The sequence below is a fragment of the Cajanus cajan genome, chromosome 9 (assembly GCF_000230855.2).
Source record: "Cajanus cajan strain Asha chromosome 9, NIPB_CcT2T_4, whole genome shotgun sequence".
Classification (NCBI taxonomy): domain Eukaryota; kingdom Viridiplantae; phylum Streptophyta; class Magnoliopsida; order Fabales; family Fabaceae; genus Cajanus; species Cajanus cajan.
Window position 1 is genome coordinate 14,792,541 of NC_138525.1, and position 21,033 is coordinate 14,813,573.

Here is a 21,033-nt window from a genome sequence, read left to right on the forward strand (position 1 = left end):
TCGACCTCTCTGTGCAATAATAACTTATATCTTCGGCTTCACATTTTTAAATCATGTAATCTATTTTAGGCTTTAACTTTTATTTTATTTAAACATATGCAAAGGGTTTTAATTTAATTATTGATCGAAAAATATTTTTAAGATAATTTCCTAACTAGTTATTCTAAAATGTTTTTTTTATATTTTTTTCATAAATAAATTTTATTTTGTGTCTGAAATAATCTTAATTAAGTCAGATAGAAAAGTTCTCCGATATAATTAATTAAAAGTAGGTTTAAATATAATCTTTATAATTGTTTTCATCCTTATCAAATTAAAATTATTGCTTTTAGTTTCTATTTTTATATAATTATTTTTAACTATTTTTATTTATTAAAAATTTAAATAATCATTTCAGGTGTTACTTATAATCATTACTAATATCATATTTATATTTAACACTTTTAAAAAAATTATAGGTCTTAAAATAAGTGTTATTTATCCACTTTAGGATGATCATTATAAGTTAAAAATAGTTAGTTTAGATTTTAGATGGATAAAAAAAATTATAGGAATCAAAAGAAAAATTTACTTATTTTACAAGGACCAAAAATAATGTTTATAAATTTTAAAAGGATAAAAAATAAATAAAAATTTTAGAGGAACTAAAATTAAAATTATTAATTTTATAGAAACTAAAAACATATTTAAATCTTAAAAGTATTAAAATTAAATATATTCTTGTTTTGACCTTAATAAAAAATATATTTTTATTTCATTAAAATTAACTAATAATACAAAATCACCTATTAACAAAAATTCTAAATCAATAATATAATTAAATATATGATAATCAAATAATAATATAATATATTTATAGGTTAAAAACATCTTTTGATCCCTGATAATATTTTTTTGTTTCAATTTACTCTCACTTTAATTTTAGGTCTCAATTTGGTCCCCAATAATTTAAATCATTGCAATTTGGGACTTCCATCCAAATAATTTAAACGGGGTTAACTCCTGCTGACATGGATGCCAGGTGGATGTTACGTAGATGCATAGGTGGATGTCAAATGTCATGAATACACCTGGAACCAGAACGGTCCGTTCTGAAACTAGAACGGCCCGTTCTGCATGCACATGTTATGTGTTAATTTTGCAACTGGAACGGGCCGTTCCAAATGTAAATTTAACACAACATGAGTGCACCAGAACGGGCCGTTCTGCTGTTAGAATGGGACGTTTTGAATTCAGAACGGCCCGTTCCAGAACGTCAACTTCATGCTTTTTATTGTATTTTTTTTATTATATCTATATTAATAAAAATATAATAAATAAAAAACACAATAAATTAATATTTATTTATGAATAAAACTAAAAAAATATCAAATAAGATAAGACCTTCCAAAATCCTTTTTTGATTTGAACTTAGCCAGTTCAAAATCTTGATTAAAATACCGCAATGTGATTCAAAAATTGAAAATAAAAATTCATAATATATCATAAATTCAAAGACAGAAACATGGTTCAGAAACTAAAAATAAAAATTCAGAACATAACATATACTAAAAAAGTTCAAAGAAATTATTGAGAAAGGAAATCATCTAGGTAACGTTGAAGGGAAACCCTAAACCACAAAAAATTCAGGTTGTACCTCCTCAAGAACAGGTTGTTATTGTTGGGGTACATCGTCAATGACTTCAAGGAGAAATAGCGTTTCGTTTCATTCTTGACTATATAGTGTCAATTTGGTAGTAAGTGGTTTACTCCAGTTTGAATAACAATGAAATAAAATTTGTTACCATTGTCCTTAGTAATACACAGCATCGTCCTTAATGATACATTGTATAGCCCAAATGTTTAGCAATTGAAGTTATCAATCCCCATTAACAATATTACCAAATCTAATATTTGAAATGTTTTGTACTTTAGTTTTTTTGTGCACGAAATTTTGGAACCAGAACGACCCGTTCTGAAACCAGAACAGTCCGTTCTGGTTACACTGTTGGTGTGTTAATTTTGCACCTGGAACGACCCGTTTCAGGTACAAAATTTACACACCAATAGTGTAACCAGAACGGGCCGTTCTAGTTTCAGAACGGGCCATTCTGGTTCCAGGTGTATTCAAGTATTTTGGGATCCACCTACGTGGCGTCGTGGCATCCACCTGACATCCATGTGGTCACCAGTTAACTCCGTTTAAATCATTTAGACGAAGTCCCAAATTGCAATGATTTAAATTATTGGGGACCAAATTGAGACCTAAAATTAAAGTGGGACTAAATTAAAACAAAAAAATATTATAAGGGACCAAAAGAAGTTTTTAACATATATTTATACTATTACATAGTATTTGGTTGAATGAGAGCGAAGATTTTAAAATATTTTTGATATAATATTTAAAATATTATTACATGTGTTTTAAAATTTAAAATTGTAATAATAAAAGTATAAATTAATTTTTTAAATTTATTTTCTCTCTTTCTGAACCAAATAAAAAAATGAGTTAATACATGTTCATTAAAATTCTTTCTCTCCTCTCTATCAAATAGAACTTCTAATTCCTCCTTCATTTTCCTCTCTTCCATTAAAATTCGTCTCATCTCCTTTTCTCCTTTGAATCAAAGAGACTCTTAATAAAAATGATATTATTTTTTATAATTGTCTTTCACATCACTTTCATATTAGCATAATTGTCGATATTTATATTTTGCTAAATTTATTTTTATATTTTTTTTGGAATTGTTCATAAATATTGTAATTACGTTTTTTTCTTTAATGCAAACACATAGACTTGCTATCCATTTTCTTTTTATCATATTTTACCTCTACAAGACAACAATTACATAATATTACTCGTATTATCTGAGTGTTAATTAAGTATTTATTTATATTTAAAATTATTTATTTTTATCTTTTATTTTATTTTTATCACTTAAATATATTTTAGTTTTTGTAAAATGAGTAAGTTTTGATTTTGGTCACTAAAATTTTTTACTTGTTTTTCATCTCTCTAAAACTTAAAATTATTATTTTAAGTTCCCATTATTATGTAATCATTTAACTACTTATTTATTTATTAAAAAGTTAAGTAATTACCACAATTAGTACTATATTAGTGTGTGACTAAAAGTTTGATAAGTTTTTAAATAAATGTTAATTATATTCATTAAAATCATTATTAGGATCTTTTAATATGTAACACCTCTAAATCTATTAGTGTGATGGGGTTGAGAATTGTTAAGAGATTTCAACCAAGCGTTCCTAGTGGATTAAGAGTTGTACTTGCGACATGACGTGTTATGGGTATAGGTTGTTAGAGCTAAGTATGATTGTGGAAAATCTGTTATTCTTGTTATTAATGCAAATCAACTAGACTCTAATTTTTGGTAGGGTATTTGTATATGTTGGAATTATTTTACTACAGGAATCAAGTGAAATAGTTTTTGGCTTGAAATATTGGCAATTGGGAGCTGGTGGAGTTCTAGAACTATGACTAGCTACCTAGTACAAGGATTTTTCTTAGCAAAGCCACTGGTAGCATTCCATCTACGATGATTTCTAATATAGTTAAAGACGTTGTTGTTGAGATGGGTGATTAGAACTTCTTCTATTTTGCACAACTTTCTTGATAACTCTGTTTTAGCTTGCATTCAAGTCATTCCTCCCCTGATATATTAAGAGGACTTAATGTCATATCTTAGAAAGGAACCCTAAATGGTAAAAAAAAAAATTGTTTCATTTGCATATGATGACATAACTTATGGTACTGACATTAAGAAGAATTTGTTATTTGATGTTGTTTGGTGTTGGCTTGGTGCATAGAGAGTGCGCATTTTGTTGTGGGAGGTTTAGGCTTAAGAATGTGGGGTAAGGCTTCTTGTTTCAAACGTGGGGTAAGGCTTAAGAATGTGGATCATGTTCTTAGATTTTGCCATCCAGCTAGGGCTATCTGGTACATGCTACTATTAGGACAACAACATTCTTTGTTTTTAATTAAGATCTCTTGTTGTGGCTTCTTTCTAATCTAAGTGATTCATCTAGTTTCATAGTAAAAGTTGGAATTTGTTGTTTGTCGTAGCTCTTGTTGTTTTATGACAATGCCAAAATGGTTTTGTTTTCTAGGGTGTTACTTTGCAACCTTCATATATATATTTTGTTGGTGTGAAAGCCATTAGTATCAACTATTTATAGGATGTGGACCGTAACAATTCTATTGGGATGACTGGGGTGCCATTGCAAGTTCAATGGACTCAGCCCCTCATAGAAAATTAAAATTAAATTGTGGCACATTGATTAATGCAATGAGAGCGTTGTATAGGTACATTTTGTAACCATATAGGAGCAATAATTTTCTCTTTTGTAGCACATATTGGCTTCTATTTAATGCTACATGCTGAGTTGTGGGCAATACATATCGAAATCATCATTGCTTGGTACAAAAGGCTTTATGAATTTTCTTGTGGAATTTGGCTTGGCTAATGCAATAACGAAGTATTTTTTCTTTCAATATGATTGATGGAAGTTTATATTAGTCCATGTTCTGGTATACTTAAAAGTTTCACATCGCGTAAGAGTTGAGAAATGGTGGGGTGAGACTCCTTCCTATTATTTCCCCCTCTTACTTTTCTGGCCACCGTCATCATCAACGGACCCTTTTTCCTTCCCAACCACCACCTCCTTCGCAACTGGAGGACCAGAGCTAGAAGGATGCGACATAACCAAGAGTTTCAAAATGAAATGGCTTTAAGAAATGGAGAAAGGGAAGAGTACCTGGACTATACTTGACACAAATAACGTGAGCGGTGGCTGGAGGAAGCAATGCAATGCAGAGCATAACACGAGCAAGGAGGGAAGAAGAGACAGAGAAAACAAGGAAATGAAAAGTTTGAACGAAGGGAGAATGAACCAAATGAAGTGGCACAAAGAACTTAAGACCATAAAACAACAAAAAAAATGACAGAATAAACCCTATTAAATAGGACCCATAATGACGGGGTACAGCCCATCATTATGAGTCATCATCTTTCATTACAGTCGCCACCGTTTCGCGTCCCTAGACATTGTCTCAAGAAACGAAGCACCCTTGGAAGACACATGGAATACAACTAAACACATCGAGAAATGAAAAGCCACGACACCTCGCCACGCAAAATCCCAAAACAAGCTCTTCAACTTGTTCTAAGTCGGGGGGCTAGTGTACCGCCACGATAAGTCGGCACATCGGGCATCCGATGATAATTGACATCAGACAACAAGACTTACCTCGGGTAAAGCAAAGCCACTCCCCAACAGAAAGATAAGAAGATAAAAGCAAGATCTCATCGTAACTAAGAAGATATTAACAAAAGACGGGGAAAACCCTAAATTGACTAAGGTACGTGCATTATATATAAAAGACATCTACACTATCAATGACTAACTTAAGCATCATAATCTCTTTTGCAGATATCACCCCATCTCGGAGTGACCAATTTGCAAAGCAGAGAAGACTCCCCGATTTCATTAGAAAAGTTGTTTTGAGGCCAATCTCAATTGAGAACAGTTTCCTTGAAGCAAATCAAGTAATAGATTTAGCCGAATTTTAGTTTGCCTCTAAAGAAAAATATATTTGTGTATTGATGTAAAGCCTTTTTTTTTAATTGTTAAAGTTGATGTGACTTAATTTTGTACCATCACTAAATTTTTATGTTTTGTTTGGGGGAGAGAAAAGAAATTAAAGAAAATAAAAGAGAATATTTAAAAATTGATTTAATAAAAAATAAAATTTATAATTATTTAATAAAGTAAAATTAGATCAGAAATAGAAAAAAATTGGTAACTTAAAGTTATATTTTTATTATATTTAATCCTTTTTTGGTAGAGTGAGACAAAAAAAAAGTAACTAATATATTAAATTTTGTCTCTTTTTTAAATTTCTAGCAAATTCCCTCTTTTTATAAGACATTTTTCTTCATGAACTTACCTATATTTATTTTCAAATCCTCACAAATTACTACCTAGAACAATCTAGATTTTTTCAATTCTTTATAAATTATTTTTCTTCTCTTCTAATTTATTCTAAATTATGTCTTCCAAAAATATTCTTAATTACATTTTATTGGAATTGTATACCTCTTTAATTAAGAACGATGACAATAATAATAATAATAATAATTTATAAAATAAATTTTGATAACTATCCTTATAATTTTTATTTTTATTTTATAAATTTAACAAAATTTCTACTTTCAAAATAATATTGGGGTTAAGGTTAATATTGATTCATCGCCTGGAACCCGCGCCTGCGGTGAGACCAAACACACTCAGTCACAGCGCGGAAACAGTTATCGCTACACACACAGTACAACAATGGAAGACGGCGACACGACGGAGGATGCGGCTGTTGTTCCGGTCGCAAGCGGCGACGGCGACGGCGACGCGCTTGGGTTTCCACATTCCTCGCGCCACCGCGATCCGGAGGAGGAATTTCCGCAAGAATTGCTGCGTAACACGAAGGCTTCATTAGAGAACATCGTGGCCGAGATTCTCTCTCTCAAGAGCCATCCCAAGCCCAAACCTCTCCTCACTCTCCGTCTCCGAGAGCTCCTCACTCAAACGTTCCTCCACTTCGTCACTCTCCGCCAGGTCCCTCACGCTAGGGTTTCATTTTCATTTCCGCAATGCGACGTCGTAACGTAACTAACACTAACACGTGTTTGTTTCCGTTTTTCAGGCGAACCGGTCGATCTTGCTGGAGGAGGAGCGTGCGAGAACGGAGACGGAGCGTGCGAAGGCGCCTCTGGAACGCACCGCGCAGCAGCTTCACAATCTCGTGTACGAGAAGAGTCACTACGCGAAAGCGATTAAGGCGTGTAGCGATTTCAAGTCGAAGTATCCCGATATTGAAGTGGCGTCGGAGGACGAGTTTTTTCGCGACGCGCCTCGGAATATGAAGGACGCTGTTTTGTCTAATCACAGTGAACATAACCTCGTGCTTAAGAGGCTCAATTTTGAGCTGTTCCAGGTAAGTTAGAGTCACGTTTGCTTCTGTTTATTGAACCAGAGTCGGTTACTAGTTTTTGAAGCCTTAGGAGTTAGGGAGGTTTTAAATTGTGGTTGTCATTTCGTTGCATTAAATTGTGGGAAAATGTGGCTACAATTGCAGTTGCTTTGCTATGATTGAAATTGCTGACTGCTTTCTAAAACCTTGCATCTTGCATGTACTCATGGAAAGAATTCAATGCATTACTCATTTCTATCATTTTTATAATATCCAATTACCTAAGTCATCATTATCTATTTCTTACGAATTAAGAAAGTTGGTTAATTTTATTGATAACATTATATTTGTCTTGAATTTATATATATTTTTTTCCAAAATTATCATGAACCTTAATGAGACACCTTCTCTCCTTCAACTCCACCAGCTACTTATTGACTAAAAAAATTACTTTAATTGAGGCTATTTACTGTTAAAAAAAAATGTTAGTGACATTCTAGATTGGTTCTTATAAAAAAGATAAACAACATTCTTGATCTAGGTCTAACAAAAGGAATTGGAAGAAGTATATTGACCCTATACCTTATAGATTGTTCTGCTCTTAGGCTAGGGCATCTGATTCTTGACATTAAATGAGTAATAAGCTTAGGAAACTTTAGGATCTTGTAGTTTGGAAAACTCCAGTCTTAGGATGTGTGTTTGAATCTAACTTAATACTACACAACCTACTTGTTAAGTGATGATTGATCCTTACTTGTAAAGTTCTAAGTGAAGCTTTACCGAATAAAGTTCTAATTCAAAAGAAGCATCCATGGAGGGCCCCAGAAACATCATTAATGGCTATGTCTTATTTTCTGATTGCCATTTTAGTGACTCTTTCAAAATTAAACATGGAAAACAATTTTCCTTAGAATGTAAACTTGGTGTGCTCTTTTATGAGAAAAACAAGATGTGTCTCTTCACCGTACATGTTGGAAACCAGAGAGGTCACCAAATCCCTCATGTATATCCATGACATGTTTGAGTCCAGCAAAAGATTTCTCCTGTTTTATACTGGGAACTTATTAGGTTCTCCCTTAACAAAAGAAATATTTTGCTGTCATTAGATGTTTTCACTTAGGCCATAGTGTTAAAAATGTGGTATGTGGTTCAGAGTTATCCTAGATCCAAGGGCGATCGGTATTTATACACGCACCAAGCTCAATAGTGCTAAGTATAAGGAAGTGTATTGGAAAAAACCCTAGTCCCATCTATCCTAAATCATTAAAAAGGATCACTCATCATTTATTCATGTATCTAGTCCAATACTGTTGAACATGAGAGGGTGTATTGGAAAAAAACTCAGGTCGATTAGAGATAAGACAAACAAAGTGCATATAAATGGGAGAACAATCCTTACCACACAACCGGATTTTTTAGGTTGAGTTAGGTCAAACCCACTTTCATAGATCCAGGATTACCTATGTCTTGGTATTATGGAAGTATTTTTTTGTCTAAAAAAAAACAAACGAAAGAAAAACAATGGAACTATTTAATTATCAGATGTTTGTAACTTCCAAATTGTATTACTGTGGTCATGGATGCTTCTTCTTTCGGTACTAAGTTTTTGTATTGATAAACTGGTTGTGCTTTAAAAGATGGATTTGAGGAGTAAATAGACGGTGGCCTTGTTTCAATGTGTCTTTCTGTATTTGAGAAAAGTTTATATATCAAATAAACCATCAATTTCGTACCTGAAGTATAACTTTCTTAAATGTTTCCTTAAGTAAAATAAACTATGTAACTAATATAAGTAATGTCTCAAATATTAGGAATTCATGGTAAATAGTCTCCCGAATATTAAAATCCCCCCAAATTGGTCCTTGAACTTCACTAAAATACATCTACTTAGGGATTAAATTGTTAAATACTACTACTATTTCTATATATAAAAAATAAATGAGAATATTATTTTAGTCCTAATAATAAGATTATAAGAAATATAAGGGCATCTCCAATGGAGATATCTTTTTTAGACTCTTAAGTGGGACCCACATGTACACATCACTCATTTTTACTCTTTTCAATTTAAGCACCTTTATAAACTTTTTGCTCTCCAATCCAGCATCTCTCTTTCAATTCTTAAATGGGTCCCACAAAAAATCTTACATTTTTACATATCATCAATAATTTATTTATTAACTTAATTTTTTTTATTGTTATAAATAAAGAGATTTTTTATTCTACTATTTTGCAAAATATTTTTTCATGATACAAAATAAAAAATAAATATTTAACTAAATCAAATTTTATTTAAAATGATGAAGCCAACTAAATTACGCAAGTACGGCAATATTAAAATTACAAAGTTAAAAAAAGTACATAATTAAAATAATAACTAATTTTGCAAACTGTCACGCCCAAAACGTTCCCCTATATGCTCCACAAGGCCGCCTTGAAGTTGATGATGACGTTGTCTATCACGGAGAAGTATTTTCTTTTGTAGATATGGTGCAAGATTTGGATGAAGACCATTATGTATGTTGGTTGTTGAGATATCATTGTTGAAATGTTCATAAGAATAATCAAAATTACAATCATATGTTGTGTAATATGATGCATGCATATAATATATGCTTGATTGTATCCATGTGCCAAGCACGCATGGTGACAAGTATAATTGCAAACTGAGATTGAAGTATTCCAAATGCATGCTCCATGTCTTTTCTTGCTACTTCTTGATATGTCGGGTAAACAATTTTCTTTTATCACCTTGAAGCATTGAGATAGTTTGAACCAATGTAGTCCATTCTAGATAAATATCATATGCTAAATAGTATCCCGTGTCATACTGGGTTCTATTCACCATATATTGCACCCTTAGGAAGATGATGAGTAAAAATATACAATGGATCCTATATATACAAGTATTGATATATAAAATTATATTAAAAAAATAATTTTATAATGTTTAAAAAATAACGTTAATTTTATAGCATTCAATTTATGTTTAAATAAGTTTTAAAAAATATATAATAATATTAATTTTTAATTAAAAAAATCAGAAGCTGCAGTGCTTTCGAAAGCCTCTGATCTTAGATGATTCTCCAGCAATTGTAGATCTTAGGAGGGGAGATGTAGGTAAGCATCACTCAGGGTTAAGTACCCCCATTGTGGATGGCCTAAGTCTACTCTTAGATGTATTAATTAATAATTTCCTTTTATACCTTTAATATATTATAAGTCAATTAATTAGTCATGTACTCATTTTCCATGAAGTGAATTCATTTGTTGGGCTACTAACAAGTCATGATCGGATGAAAAAATTATTCCTTGATTTATTAATAATGTTATTAAATATAACTACCACTTACACCATTTAATTTTGAGCATTTTTGAAATAAGAATTTCAAATTGTAACATTATTAATTAAAACTAGCTAGTTTAACTACTTTCAATGGTATTTGTTTCTTATATGTATAGAAATGGAGGTAGTATTCAATATTTGGAGGATTACCTATGTAATTATATTACTTTAAGGACTACTTAAGAGAGAATAATACTTGGGGTGGGGGCGAAATTGGTGGGTTTTTTTTGCTTTATGTATAATAGATTGAAGATACATGACTTGATATTATGTTATAAAGTGTTTGAGAGCAACTTCTGCATGCACTTTCCTGAATTCCTGCTCCATGAGTGTGAACATTTAAGTTAGTCTTTTAACGAACTTCTAGACTATGTTAAAGTTGGGAAGTCTTATGTTGCATTTATTTTTCTTTAAAGCTCGTAGTAGTAATAATTTGCCTTCGAGTTTTCTTGTGAATAGTGATAAATGTGCTTATACTTTATATTTTTACACTCTTGTATCAGCGCAAAGAGCTTTGCAAACTTCATGACAAACTGGAACAGACAAGAAAAATCCTTCTGGAGACTATTGCAAACCGAAAGAAATTCTTGTCTAGTCTCCCTTCACAGCTCAAGTCTCTTAAAAAAGCATCCTTGCCGGTGCAAAATCAGCTAGGAGTTCAGCATACTAAGAAACTAAAGCGGCATCATTCAGCAGGGTTACTTCCACCACCTCTTTATGTGATTTACTCACAGTTGTTGGCTCAAATGGAGGCATTTGGAGAATCTATTGACATGGAGATTATAGGAAGCGTCAAAGATGCTCAATCTTTTGCCCGCCATCAAGCTTACAAGGACACTGGTAATTGAGAGTTGATGTGTCCATTCTAGCATTTTATGGATTCAAATCTATGTTATCCAATATCCTGTGTATCTGTTGATGCAGCTTCAGTGTATCTGCTAATGCAGGACTATAAACTGTTTTTCAGTATCTTGTTGATGCTTCAACTTTAAACCCAAACATTACCCTATTCCTATGTATTATCTGGGATATTAGCCGCTGCAACATAGGTTATAAATAGTTTCAACACTAATAACAAGACAGTGAGTAAAGGGAAAGAAGTTTATTGCTAGATTTAATGTACTATCGTGTTTACTAATGGTCTTCACTCCTTTTTATTTTGGATTTAATATCAATGTATACGTCATTTAACTAGGTGTTGCTTAAGCATTTAAATATTTGAATCGTAATTAGTAATTACTCTTCAAATATCATTTTTATTATTTCCTCTGACCCAAAATATAAAATCCAGGAATTCACTATGATATGGTTTTATCACTCAGGCATTTCCACCTCTGCGGAGAGTTACAAATTGGAAAATGATGTACCCGACGAAGATGGTCAGAGACAGAGTAAAAGGTCAAGGAGATTTCAAGGCAAGGAGAGCCTTGACCAGGCAGGAATGTTTCAAAATCACCCACTTGCTGTCAATCTTCATGTGTATGATAACGAGGTTTCTGATCTTGAGTCAGCAAAACTCGTTACTCTAAAGTTTGAGTATTTGATGCAGTTGAATATTATATGTGTTGGAATCGAAGCATCTAATGATGGTCCTGAGAATGACATCTTATGCAATTTATTCCCTGATGACACAGGTCTTGAGCTTCCTCACCAGGTTTGGGCATCTTGTCTACGCGTTGATTTGTACTTCATTTGTATGAAAGCCTGTTTGAATACAAGTTTAGAAATGTTTTTGAGAGTTTTTCTACTAAATAATTCTTTTCTTTTTCTTTCGGTAGAGAAGTTTATAAAACGTTTCTAATTTGTATCAAAACAGACTTTATATTTACATTTTTTTATTTATTCCATCACATTAACATTTGTTTGCCGATTGTTTTATTTGGATGGTGATGCAGTCAGCTAAGCTCATTGTTGGGGAAGCTACAATGTTTAATGGTGATAGAACTTCACGTCCTTATAAATGGGCTCAGCACCTGGCAGGCATTGATTTCTTGCCTGAGGTGGCTCCCTTGCTGCTTGTTAGCCGGGAAACTTCTTCAGACAGTGGTGAAGATGTCATACATAGTCTTTCACAATATCGCCAGCATAACCAATTACAGACAATTCTGCAGAAAATTCGCTCAAGGGCAAAAGCTAAGTTGTCTCTTCAATAATAAGTCACTGCACTTATATGTTTACAGTTTTAGAATAGGAAAAGCCCTCCTGGGTATTCAATGAATTAAAAATAATGTGATAAACTGAAAGGCTTTTTTTGGGCTATGTTTTGGTTGTTGTATTAGTGTAACTGACATCTTAGTTTTTTTTTTTTTTTTTTTGTCTCCTTTTCTGCTGTAAATCCTTGTAAATTATCTTTGTAAGATTTGTGTTTTCTGTCCATTTATTGAAATTCCATTCTGTTTTGACTATTGAGAGCTGGACCCCTGTCGCTTCCTAATGAGAATTTTTTACTGAATTTTAAAAAAAAAAAAATACCAAAATAGCACTTTGTACACTTTAATTCTCCGACTAGCACCATTCACTTTACAAGGTCAGAATTCGGTTCCCCGGAAACCGAATTCTGACCTTCATTTTGTCCTCCTCGCCGGCGTGGGCTGCCAGAATTCGGTTTCCGGAAACCGAATTTCGGGCAGCCAATATTTCTTTTTTTTCCCTCCTCCTCCTCTACCTCTACCTCTTATGGACCCTCGCCCCCGTCGTCGCCATCCTCGAATCCTCCTAGGCTGCCCGCCCCCTTGTCCGCGGCATGGCCCCTATCGCCGCCTCCTCCATCCTCTTCTTCTCCTTCCTCCAGGCTCTCCTCTTCTTCTCCACCTCCCTCCTCGCCAATGCCGACCACCACCTCAACCGCTTCGCCTTCCTCCTCCGCATCGTCCTCACCTCCACGCTCCTCGTGCTCCTCCTCCTCTACAACGCTACTGCCGGCACCATGCTCTACATGTACTGCAAGGCTGTCCACGGCGAGCTCGTTGCCGACATTGTTGATGAATTCGCCTGCCAGTACGTTTCCCTCCCCCTCGCTGTCGGCTGCCACTCCTCCGGGGTCACTCCCGGCAGCGACAACTCCCTCACTGTCATTGGGATCATCTCAAATGCCGGCGTTGTCATCGAACGAAATGAGGCTGTCCGGAAACCGAATTCTGGCAGCCCGCGCTGGCGGGGGAGGACAAAATGAAGGTCAAATTTAGTTTCTCGGAAATCGAATTCTGAACTTGTACAGTAAATGGTGCTAGTTAGGGAATTAAAGTGTATAGGGTGCTATTTTGGTATTTTTTAAAACAAAAGTTAAATTCAGTAAAAAATTCTCCTAATGAAGGTTCAGCTCTGGCGGTCATAGATGAAGAGTAGCATATTTTGGAATCAATGGATGTTGATGTAGTTGAACGATCTGGTGCCACCAAGGAAGAACAGAGTATAACTGAAGACAAGGCCTTCCAAATTTACAGGAGCATAAAATAATAAATATATCCCTAGTTTCAAAAAACTTTAAATGGGCATAATAATATGGGAAAAGAACAAGCAGCGAAGTAGAATTTGGAATATTAAATGAATCGATATGTTGATATATCGAGTGTGTTTGCAAGATATTTCTATTATAAAAGTTAGAAAATTCTATCTATTATATTGAGTGTGTTTTTTTTAGGATAAATATTGTGTGTGTTTTATTTCTGTTATATTGAATGGGTTTGGGTTTGGCAAGACTTGAAAAAAACGTAAAAAAAAATTCTTTCTATCATATTCTCCAGTTCAATATTTTATAAGACAATTAAAATGAGTCGATTTGTAATGTTATGAGGGACAGATTTCTATTATTAGATACAATAATAATGTCTTGTTATTATTATTATTATTATTATTATTATTATTATTATATAAGCAAGGTTAGTGTTTGTTTCACCTAGAGCATATTTTTTAGCTAGTGAGCAAGACTAATTTCTCACGAGATCATAATATCTCTCGAAAATATTGTTTCATACACATTATTGTCGATATCTAGTAGAAAATTAAGGACTAATCATATTGATATTTATTTAAAGAGTCAACATTTTCTAACAAATATTTTTTATATGCACAAATAAAAAATAAATACCTTTAGTTACAACTTTAGTCACAATTTTATATCCAAAAAAAAAATCAAGTTTCAGTCTTTTTGGTTATTAGACACAATGTTGAATCATTTGAACTAACGTTTTATTGATAAATGTTCCAGAGATCATAAAAATGTTGATTAAATAAGTAAAAGAAAAATATTTACTATATCAAGAATATAAAAAATAATCTAATGTTTGCATTTTAAATGAGTAAATGAATGAGTTTTTTGACCATCTAGCATTTTCAATACATTTATTAGCAATCAAATCCTTACTTGTAATAGAATCAATGAATTATGACGATATTCTTCTACCTAGTTTTCCCATATTCCAGCCAAAGAAACAACGAGGAAGCAGAGAAGAAAACGAAGGTTCATGACCAATTCAACGATTCTCGTCTGTAACAAGAAGTCATATCTTTAAAATAAGTAGGTGAAGTTTTGAAATTCATATTTTATATATTATTTCCTTGAAAAGTCTATGATAGTGATTCTCCTTATACGCAATAGATATGATTTTTTATTTATCCAAAAGCATAAGACCTGGAGTAATAAAATGTTCTTATTCTCTAGTCTTATGTCATTTACTCCTCAATATATAACTACGAACTTAATTGTAGATTCATAGGTGGAAGCATTAGTTAAACTTATTCCATCATGTCTCCGTTTGGGTTATTGCGGGTAGTAGTGGTTGTGTGGGTGTGGTCAGAAGGTATTATTGGTAATGCAAAAGATATTTATGAAACAAAAGACAACAACATAGAGTGCAAGTCCAAGATTATTGTGAACATTGGAGGCCTCATAGACATGAGTTCACGTGTGGGAAAGGAGCAGAAGATAGCAATGGAAGTTGCAGTGGACGATGTAAATGATCAAAGTTGCCATAAGCTTGCCTTGAACATCAATAGTAATGCTCATCGGAACTCATCTCCTATGTTGGCTGCCGGTAACCTTCAATTCCATCATTTCACACTCCCATCTTTTTGGCACACAACTATTCTTCATAATTTACAAACCAAAAATGTTGGGAACACACTTTATTTACTTATAATAATTGAAATTTATTAACACTTGCAAAATTTGACTACTTTTATATCTTATTTAATAAATTTTTATCATAATTTTGTATTTTAATGAATTTAAACTATTAAGAAAAATATATCACTCTTATTTTAACTATTTATGTACAACTATATGGTTAATATTAATTAGGGTGACAAAAATTCATTTAACTACCATCCATCCATAATAAATCCATCTCCTTTATTCATTATACAAATGTAATAATGATGGATTGGATTCAATTCATTAATTTAATTTTATGGTCACCACTTTTCAAAATCTATTAGATTAAATAAAAGAAGTATATTAGATTGAAATTTTAAAAAACTATTTTAACATAAAAATACTATAAAGACTATTTTAAAGATCGTGTAATAATGTAATGACTTATAATATTTTTTTAAAGAATTTTATAAAAATAAAATTTAACTTTCGAAATATATTTTCATGGAAAGATTGGATATCTATCCATTAAAAAATTGTTAGTGAATGAATTATATTTTTTTTTCTTAAATAGATCAGATGATTAGATTTTTAAATTTTTATTTTAAGTGAATTATATTAGATTAATAAATTATTTTTATCTTATTCATTGTAATCCAACTTAAAAATTATATGATCCATCCATTTATCATCTCTAACATTAACTCATTTAACTTTTTTACTTGACACTTAGTTATGAATTGAAAGTGGACTAATTTTACAATATTATAATTAGAATGAATAATTAAAATTAAGCCAAACAATTTTAATAAACCAATGATTAGTGAAAATTGTTCAATTAAAATTAATTAAACAATTTAACCACTGATATGTTATTATACTATATTTTTTTTCATTAAAATCATTTTCATAAAGTAAACAAAAGATTTTCATGGTACGTATCATTTTTCTAAGAAAATTAAATCAGTCATACTTTTGAAAAATCTGAAGCATTCGTTAGCTAAAAGACAACATTCCATATTCTTTTTTCAAAGCTTTTTATTTATTTATACTAAATTAGAGTTATTTAATTTTCAAACGATAAATTTAGTATTCCTTATAAATATTTTATTAGACTGATGTCTATTGTACGTAATATTAAGGAAAACAGTCTCATAATAACGGCGTTTTTTTTAATCTAATAAAAATCAGACTCAATCAACTTAAAAATTAATTTATTTTAAATTCTTATAATTTTAAATTTAAAAATATAAATAAATTTATTTTGAACATTATATTAAAAATATTTTAAAATGTCTTATCTTTTCATATTCTCCTAATATTACAAGAAAGTTAAAAATAGAATCAAATAATAAAAATTTATAAAAACATTTTGTCTCTCTTCTCGTTCTATCAAACATTAACTGAATGATATTTTTATTTTAAAAAATCACGACACTCAATTTTATTTATATTTTTTAAAAATATTATAAATAATGAATGCCCTCAAACCCCATTAATATTTTTGTCAACAATCAAAACCTGTCTTCTTCTGTTTTTACTTTTTATCTTCGATACGTTGCATTTCTTGTTTTTCACAAATTCCGGTGGATAACCTCTTCATCGTGTTAATATTGAAACAGTTGACTTTTGGGACAAGAGGAATTCATATTTTCTATACACGACGATGACTTCCATGTTTTAAAAAATAAGAGAAAAATTAAGTATAAAAATATGAGTATCTTTAAAATCTAAACAAGAAGAAGAAATATTAAGAATGTGAATTATGTTAACCAAGACTCTTACCGATCGTTTATCGGGTTCAAAGATTTGCACCAGAAATGGAGAAAAAAAAAGTCAGTATTTCTTGACAATTTTGTAATTATAAAAAGTAAAAACACAAAAGAAAAATATTTTTTTTATTAGTATATGTAAAAAATATATTATTTTTTATAGAGAAAAATATATTGTTGATAAGTTATTAAAAAAAACTCCAAAATCTTTTAGATTAAACAAAATAGTTAAAAAGTCCTGTTCGAAAATATATAAAGTCTAACATCACTTTGAATCAAGATAACTATTCTAATTTGATATATAAGGTGAATTATAAATATATATAATATATACATTAATAATGCAAATTTCTCTTACACTATCATCTCGTTATAAACTGCTATTTCTACTATAACTACATTAATTCTTATATTATCTTATAAATTATATTAAATATATTTTTTTTAAAAAATTAAATATAATCTCTAATTAATTAATATTATATATATTTTTATACTAACGGACAATAGTACATGCCTATTAAATTCAATAACTATTTATTTTAATTATTTTTTACTTAAGATTTTGCTTTCATTTAGTATTAAGAAGCTAAAATAAATATCATTTTATAAATTATGTATAGGATCTTAAATTTGAATTATGATGCTATTGTAGTTTTTGATAGATGAAAGAAAATATATAATGCAAAGTTAAAGACTAAGTATTTTTTTAAATATTAAAATATAAAGTGTTCTACCCATACGATTTTGAAAACTAATATAAGAGTTTTGTGTATTTGCATTTATTTTATTGAAAGATCTTTCATACCAAGGGATCTTTGGATTAATTGATTGAAAAATGACACCCTTTAATAGGAAAGACACCCAATCACATCTACTATATGATAAAAATAAATTAATATTTTAATATTGAGCCAACTTTATTTTTTTTTAGTGAGTGTCGTTGAAGTGTTTCCCTATTAAAGGGTGTCTAAATTTCACGAGTCTATAAATTAATTATTTGGTAGATTTTAAATTTTTTTTTCATTATCCCTTTTTTTGTATTATTTATTTTTTATTATTATTTTACATCAATGTTATAAAGCTTTAGATTAATCTAACTTCATCAATAATAAATAAAATTTGACTAAAAATTACTTTCTTTAAGGATCAAATTCAAATATTGTCCCGATGATTTAATCTTAGATTTTAACATAATTTTTCTTATATTACTTTGAGAATGAGTATCCATATTTCTTTTTACATAGTGTTTGGTTAAAAATGGAGGGGAAGGAAGAGTTTAATTTTTATAATTTTTTTGTTTGATTTAATTTTAGGAGGGATCAAAAATCATTTCTCATCTAATTTTAGTTCTTCCCCAGTATTGTGGAGATTTGAAGGAGAGATTGAAATATTTTAAAATAGTTTTAGATGTTCAAAATATTGTTATATTTTAAATTTTAAAATTACAAAGATATAAAAATAAATAAATTTTTAAAATTTCTTTCCTTTATTCAAACAAACATGAAAACAACTATCTCCTCTCCTCTTCTTTTAACTAAACAAAATTTCTGATTCTTTTAATTCCCATCCCTCCTTTAAAATTTTTCCTCTCCCCTTTTTGAACCAAGTAGACAATTTAAAAACCATCAATAAAATTGTTCCAAATGTAATTAGATTTTTCATGCAACTATCTATACACAGATCTTGCAAACAGCAAGCAAGTGCAAGTTGTCGTAGGAACAAAACTCGATGCAGCAACGTTATTCCACTCCATTGATGAAAACTCAAACGATGTCCCCATCATATCTCTAGCCTCAACCGCTAGTCCAGAAACAACCTCAATCCCATTGCCAGACTTCATCCAAATGGGCCACGATGTCACCCTTCACATGCACTGCATTGCATCCATCATACACCAATTCCATTGGCGAAAGGTCACACCAATTTACGAACACAACAACTTCTACACCTCTCACTCACAAATACTAACAACACTCTCTTATTCTCTCCGTCTCGTCAACGCTGAAATCGATCACCACGTGGCTTTTCCTTCGATTTCCTCTCTTTCAAACCCAATAGAAAGCATAGAACAAGAGCTTACGAGGCTTAAGAACAAGAGCAATAGGGTGTTCTTGCTTGTTCAATCTTCCTTGGAGTTTGCCACGTTGCTGTTTGAGAAGGCAAAGAAAATGGGAATGATGGAAAAAGGGTCGGTTTGGATCATCACAGATGATGTAGCCACTCATCTTGATTCGTTGGATTCTTCTGTCACATTCAACATGCAAGGTGTTATAGGGTGCAAGACCAACTTCATGGAAACGAGTCAAACTTTCAAACGTTTCAAGTTCATGTTTAGGAAAAGGTTTGGATTGGAATACCCTCAAGAAGAAAACTCAAAACCAAGTATCTTTGCTCTTAGGGCTTATGATGTTGTTTGGATCATTGCTGATGCCTTGAAGAAGACACAAAGAAATAAAATTTCCTTATCAGAGAATATTTTACATAGTAATCATGAGGGGCTTAGTGGGAAGATAAGGTTCAAAGACAGAATGTTGTTGGATCCACCAACCTTTAAGGTAGTCAATGTTGTTGGAAAGGGTTACAAAGAGTTAGCATATTGGTCTTTAGGGTTTGGTTTCAGTGAGAACCTTGTTGAGCATAAGAACGCAACAACTTGTGGTGGTTCTGCTAGAGTGCTTTTAGGTTCTGTGGATTGGCCTGGTGGGTTGAAAACAGTTCCAAAAGGTTGGGTTTACAATAGCACTAAGGGAAGGCCTTTGAAAATTGGGGTTCCAGCTATTGATCCTTGTCCTCAGTTTGTGAATGTGAGCCATGATAAGAGGCTGAATGAAACACAATTCACTGGTTTCTCAATCAATGTCTTTGAATCAGTTGTGAAACGCCTGCCTTATCCCTTGCCTTTTGTTTTTGTGCCATTTTATGGCTCTTATGATCAAATAGTTGAACAAGTGAGCAGCAAGGTAACATCATTATCTATGCTTATTTAGATCCCATTTAGATAAATTTCTCGAGAAGAAAATAAGAAGGTGAATTAACTTAAGCTTTTGCATAATTTATAGAAACTCTTTTATATGTAACTTCTTTGTAAACTGAACTATTAACTATACATAAGCTAATTTTAAATTAAATGCTTTATTCATTTTACCTTCTTTCTCTCTTTCTTGAATTATTTATCTAAATAGGACCACGTACATATTTGTGTAGGAACAAAATAAATAAATTATTGTAATGTGTGTTTCTAATGTAGTACCTTGATGCTGCTGTTGGAGATATACAAGTGGTGGAACATAGATATGCTTTTGCTGAATTCTCTCATCCATATGTTGAATCTGGTATAGCCATGGTAGTGAAAGTAAAGCCAAATAGATCCAAAGAAACGTGGATGTTCATGGACGCTTTCACAAAAGAAATGTGGTTATTGATGGGGATAATGCACCTGTTCATAGCATTTGTAATATGGTTCATTGAAGGTCAAAGCAATTCGGAACTTCAGAGTTTTGGGGCCATTCTCTGGTTTTCTGTCACCATATTATTCTTTGCACACAGTAAGTCGCATTGAAAGGTCATTTGTAGCACCATATAATAACTTTTTTATTCATCAAATTCCTTAATGAAGTAACATTTTATGTAGTAATTTGAATATTTAATTTAGTTTGAATATACCCATAATGTAAGAGACTTTTTAATAAATGAAACTTAGATACAATATCATAGATATTATTAGTTGTGTTATTTAATTAAATTAAAATTTTATCTTGATAACATATATAATAAATGATTTCAATTTTAATTACAAAAATGAAATTTCAATTCTAATCGAAAAATAATACTATCATTATATTGTATATAAGTTTTA

The 21,033-nt window shown here is 31.3% G+C and overlaps 2 protein-coding genes across 2 annotated transcripts; both read left to right on the forward strand.

The window, feature by feature from the left end:
- Nucleotides 1–6,237: 6,237 nt before the first annotated feature.
- LOC109791251 (THO complex, subunit 5) lies at nucleotides 6,238–12,719 on the forward strand. The gene is made up of 5 exons (XM_020350522.3): nucleotides 6,238–6,609; nucleotides 6,698–6,988; nucleotides 10,814–11,150; nucleotides 11,633–11,964; nucleotides 12,206–12,719. The coding sequence occupies exons 1-5, from the start codon at nucleotides 6,334–6,336 to the stop codon at nucleotides 12,461–12,463; spliced, it is 1,494 nt and encodes a 497-aa protein (XP_020206111.1). The 5' UTR covers nucleotides 6,238–6,333; the 3' UTR covers nucleotides 12,464–12,719.
- A 5,872-nt stretch (nucleotides 12,720–18,591) lies between these two features.
- LOC109791249 (glutamate receptor 2.6) lies at nucleotides 18,592–20,969 on the forward strand. The gene is made up of 2 exons (XM_020350517.2): nucleotides 18,592–20,137; nucleotides 20,425–20,969. Exons 1-2 carry the CDS (start codon nucleotides 19,022–19,024, stop codon nucleotides 20,734–20,736), a joined length of 1,428 nt encoding a protein of 475 aa, XP_020206106.2. The 5' UTR covers nucleotides 18,592–19,021; the 3' UTR covers nucleotides 20,737–20,969.
- Nucleotides 20,970–21,033: the final 64 nt, after the last annotated feature.

Coding starts and splice junctions, on each gene's coding strand:
- LOC109791251 (XM_020350522.3), top strand. CDS start 6,334: ATGGAAGACGGCGACACGACGGAGGATGCGGCTGTTGTTCCGGTCGCA. Junction 6,610..6,697: donor ACTTCGTCACTCTCCGCCAG/GTCCCTCACGCT, acceptor TCCGTTTTTCAG/GCGAACCGGTCGATCTTGCT. Junction 11,151..11,632: donor TCAAGCTTACAAGGACACTG/GTAATTGAGAGT, acceptor TTTATCACTCAG/GCATTTCCACCTCTGCGGAG.
- LOC109791249 (XM_020350517.2), top strand. CDS start 19,022: ATGGGCCACGATGTCACCCTTCACATGCACTGCATTGCATCCATCATA. Junction 20,138..20,424: donor TTGAACAAGTGAGCAGCAAG/GTAACATCATTA, acceptor TTTCTAATGTAG/TACCTTGATGCTGCTGTTGG.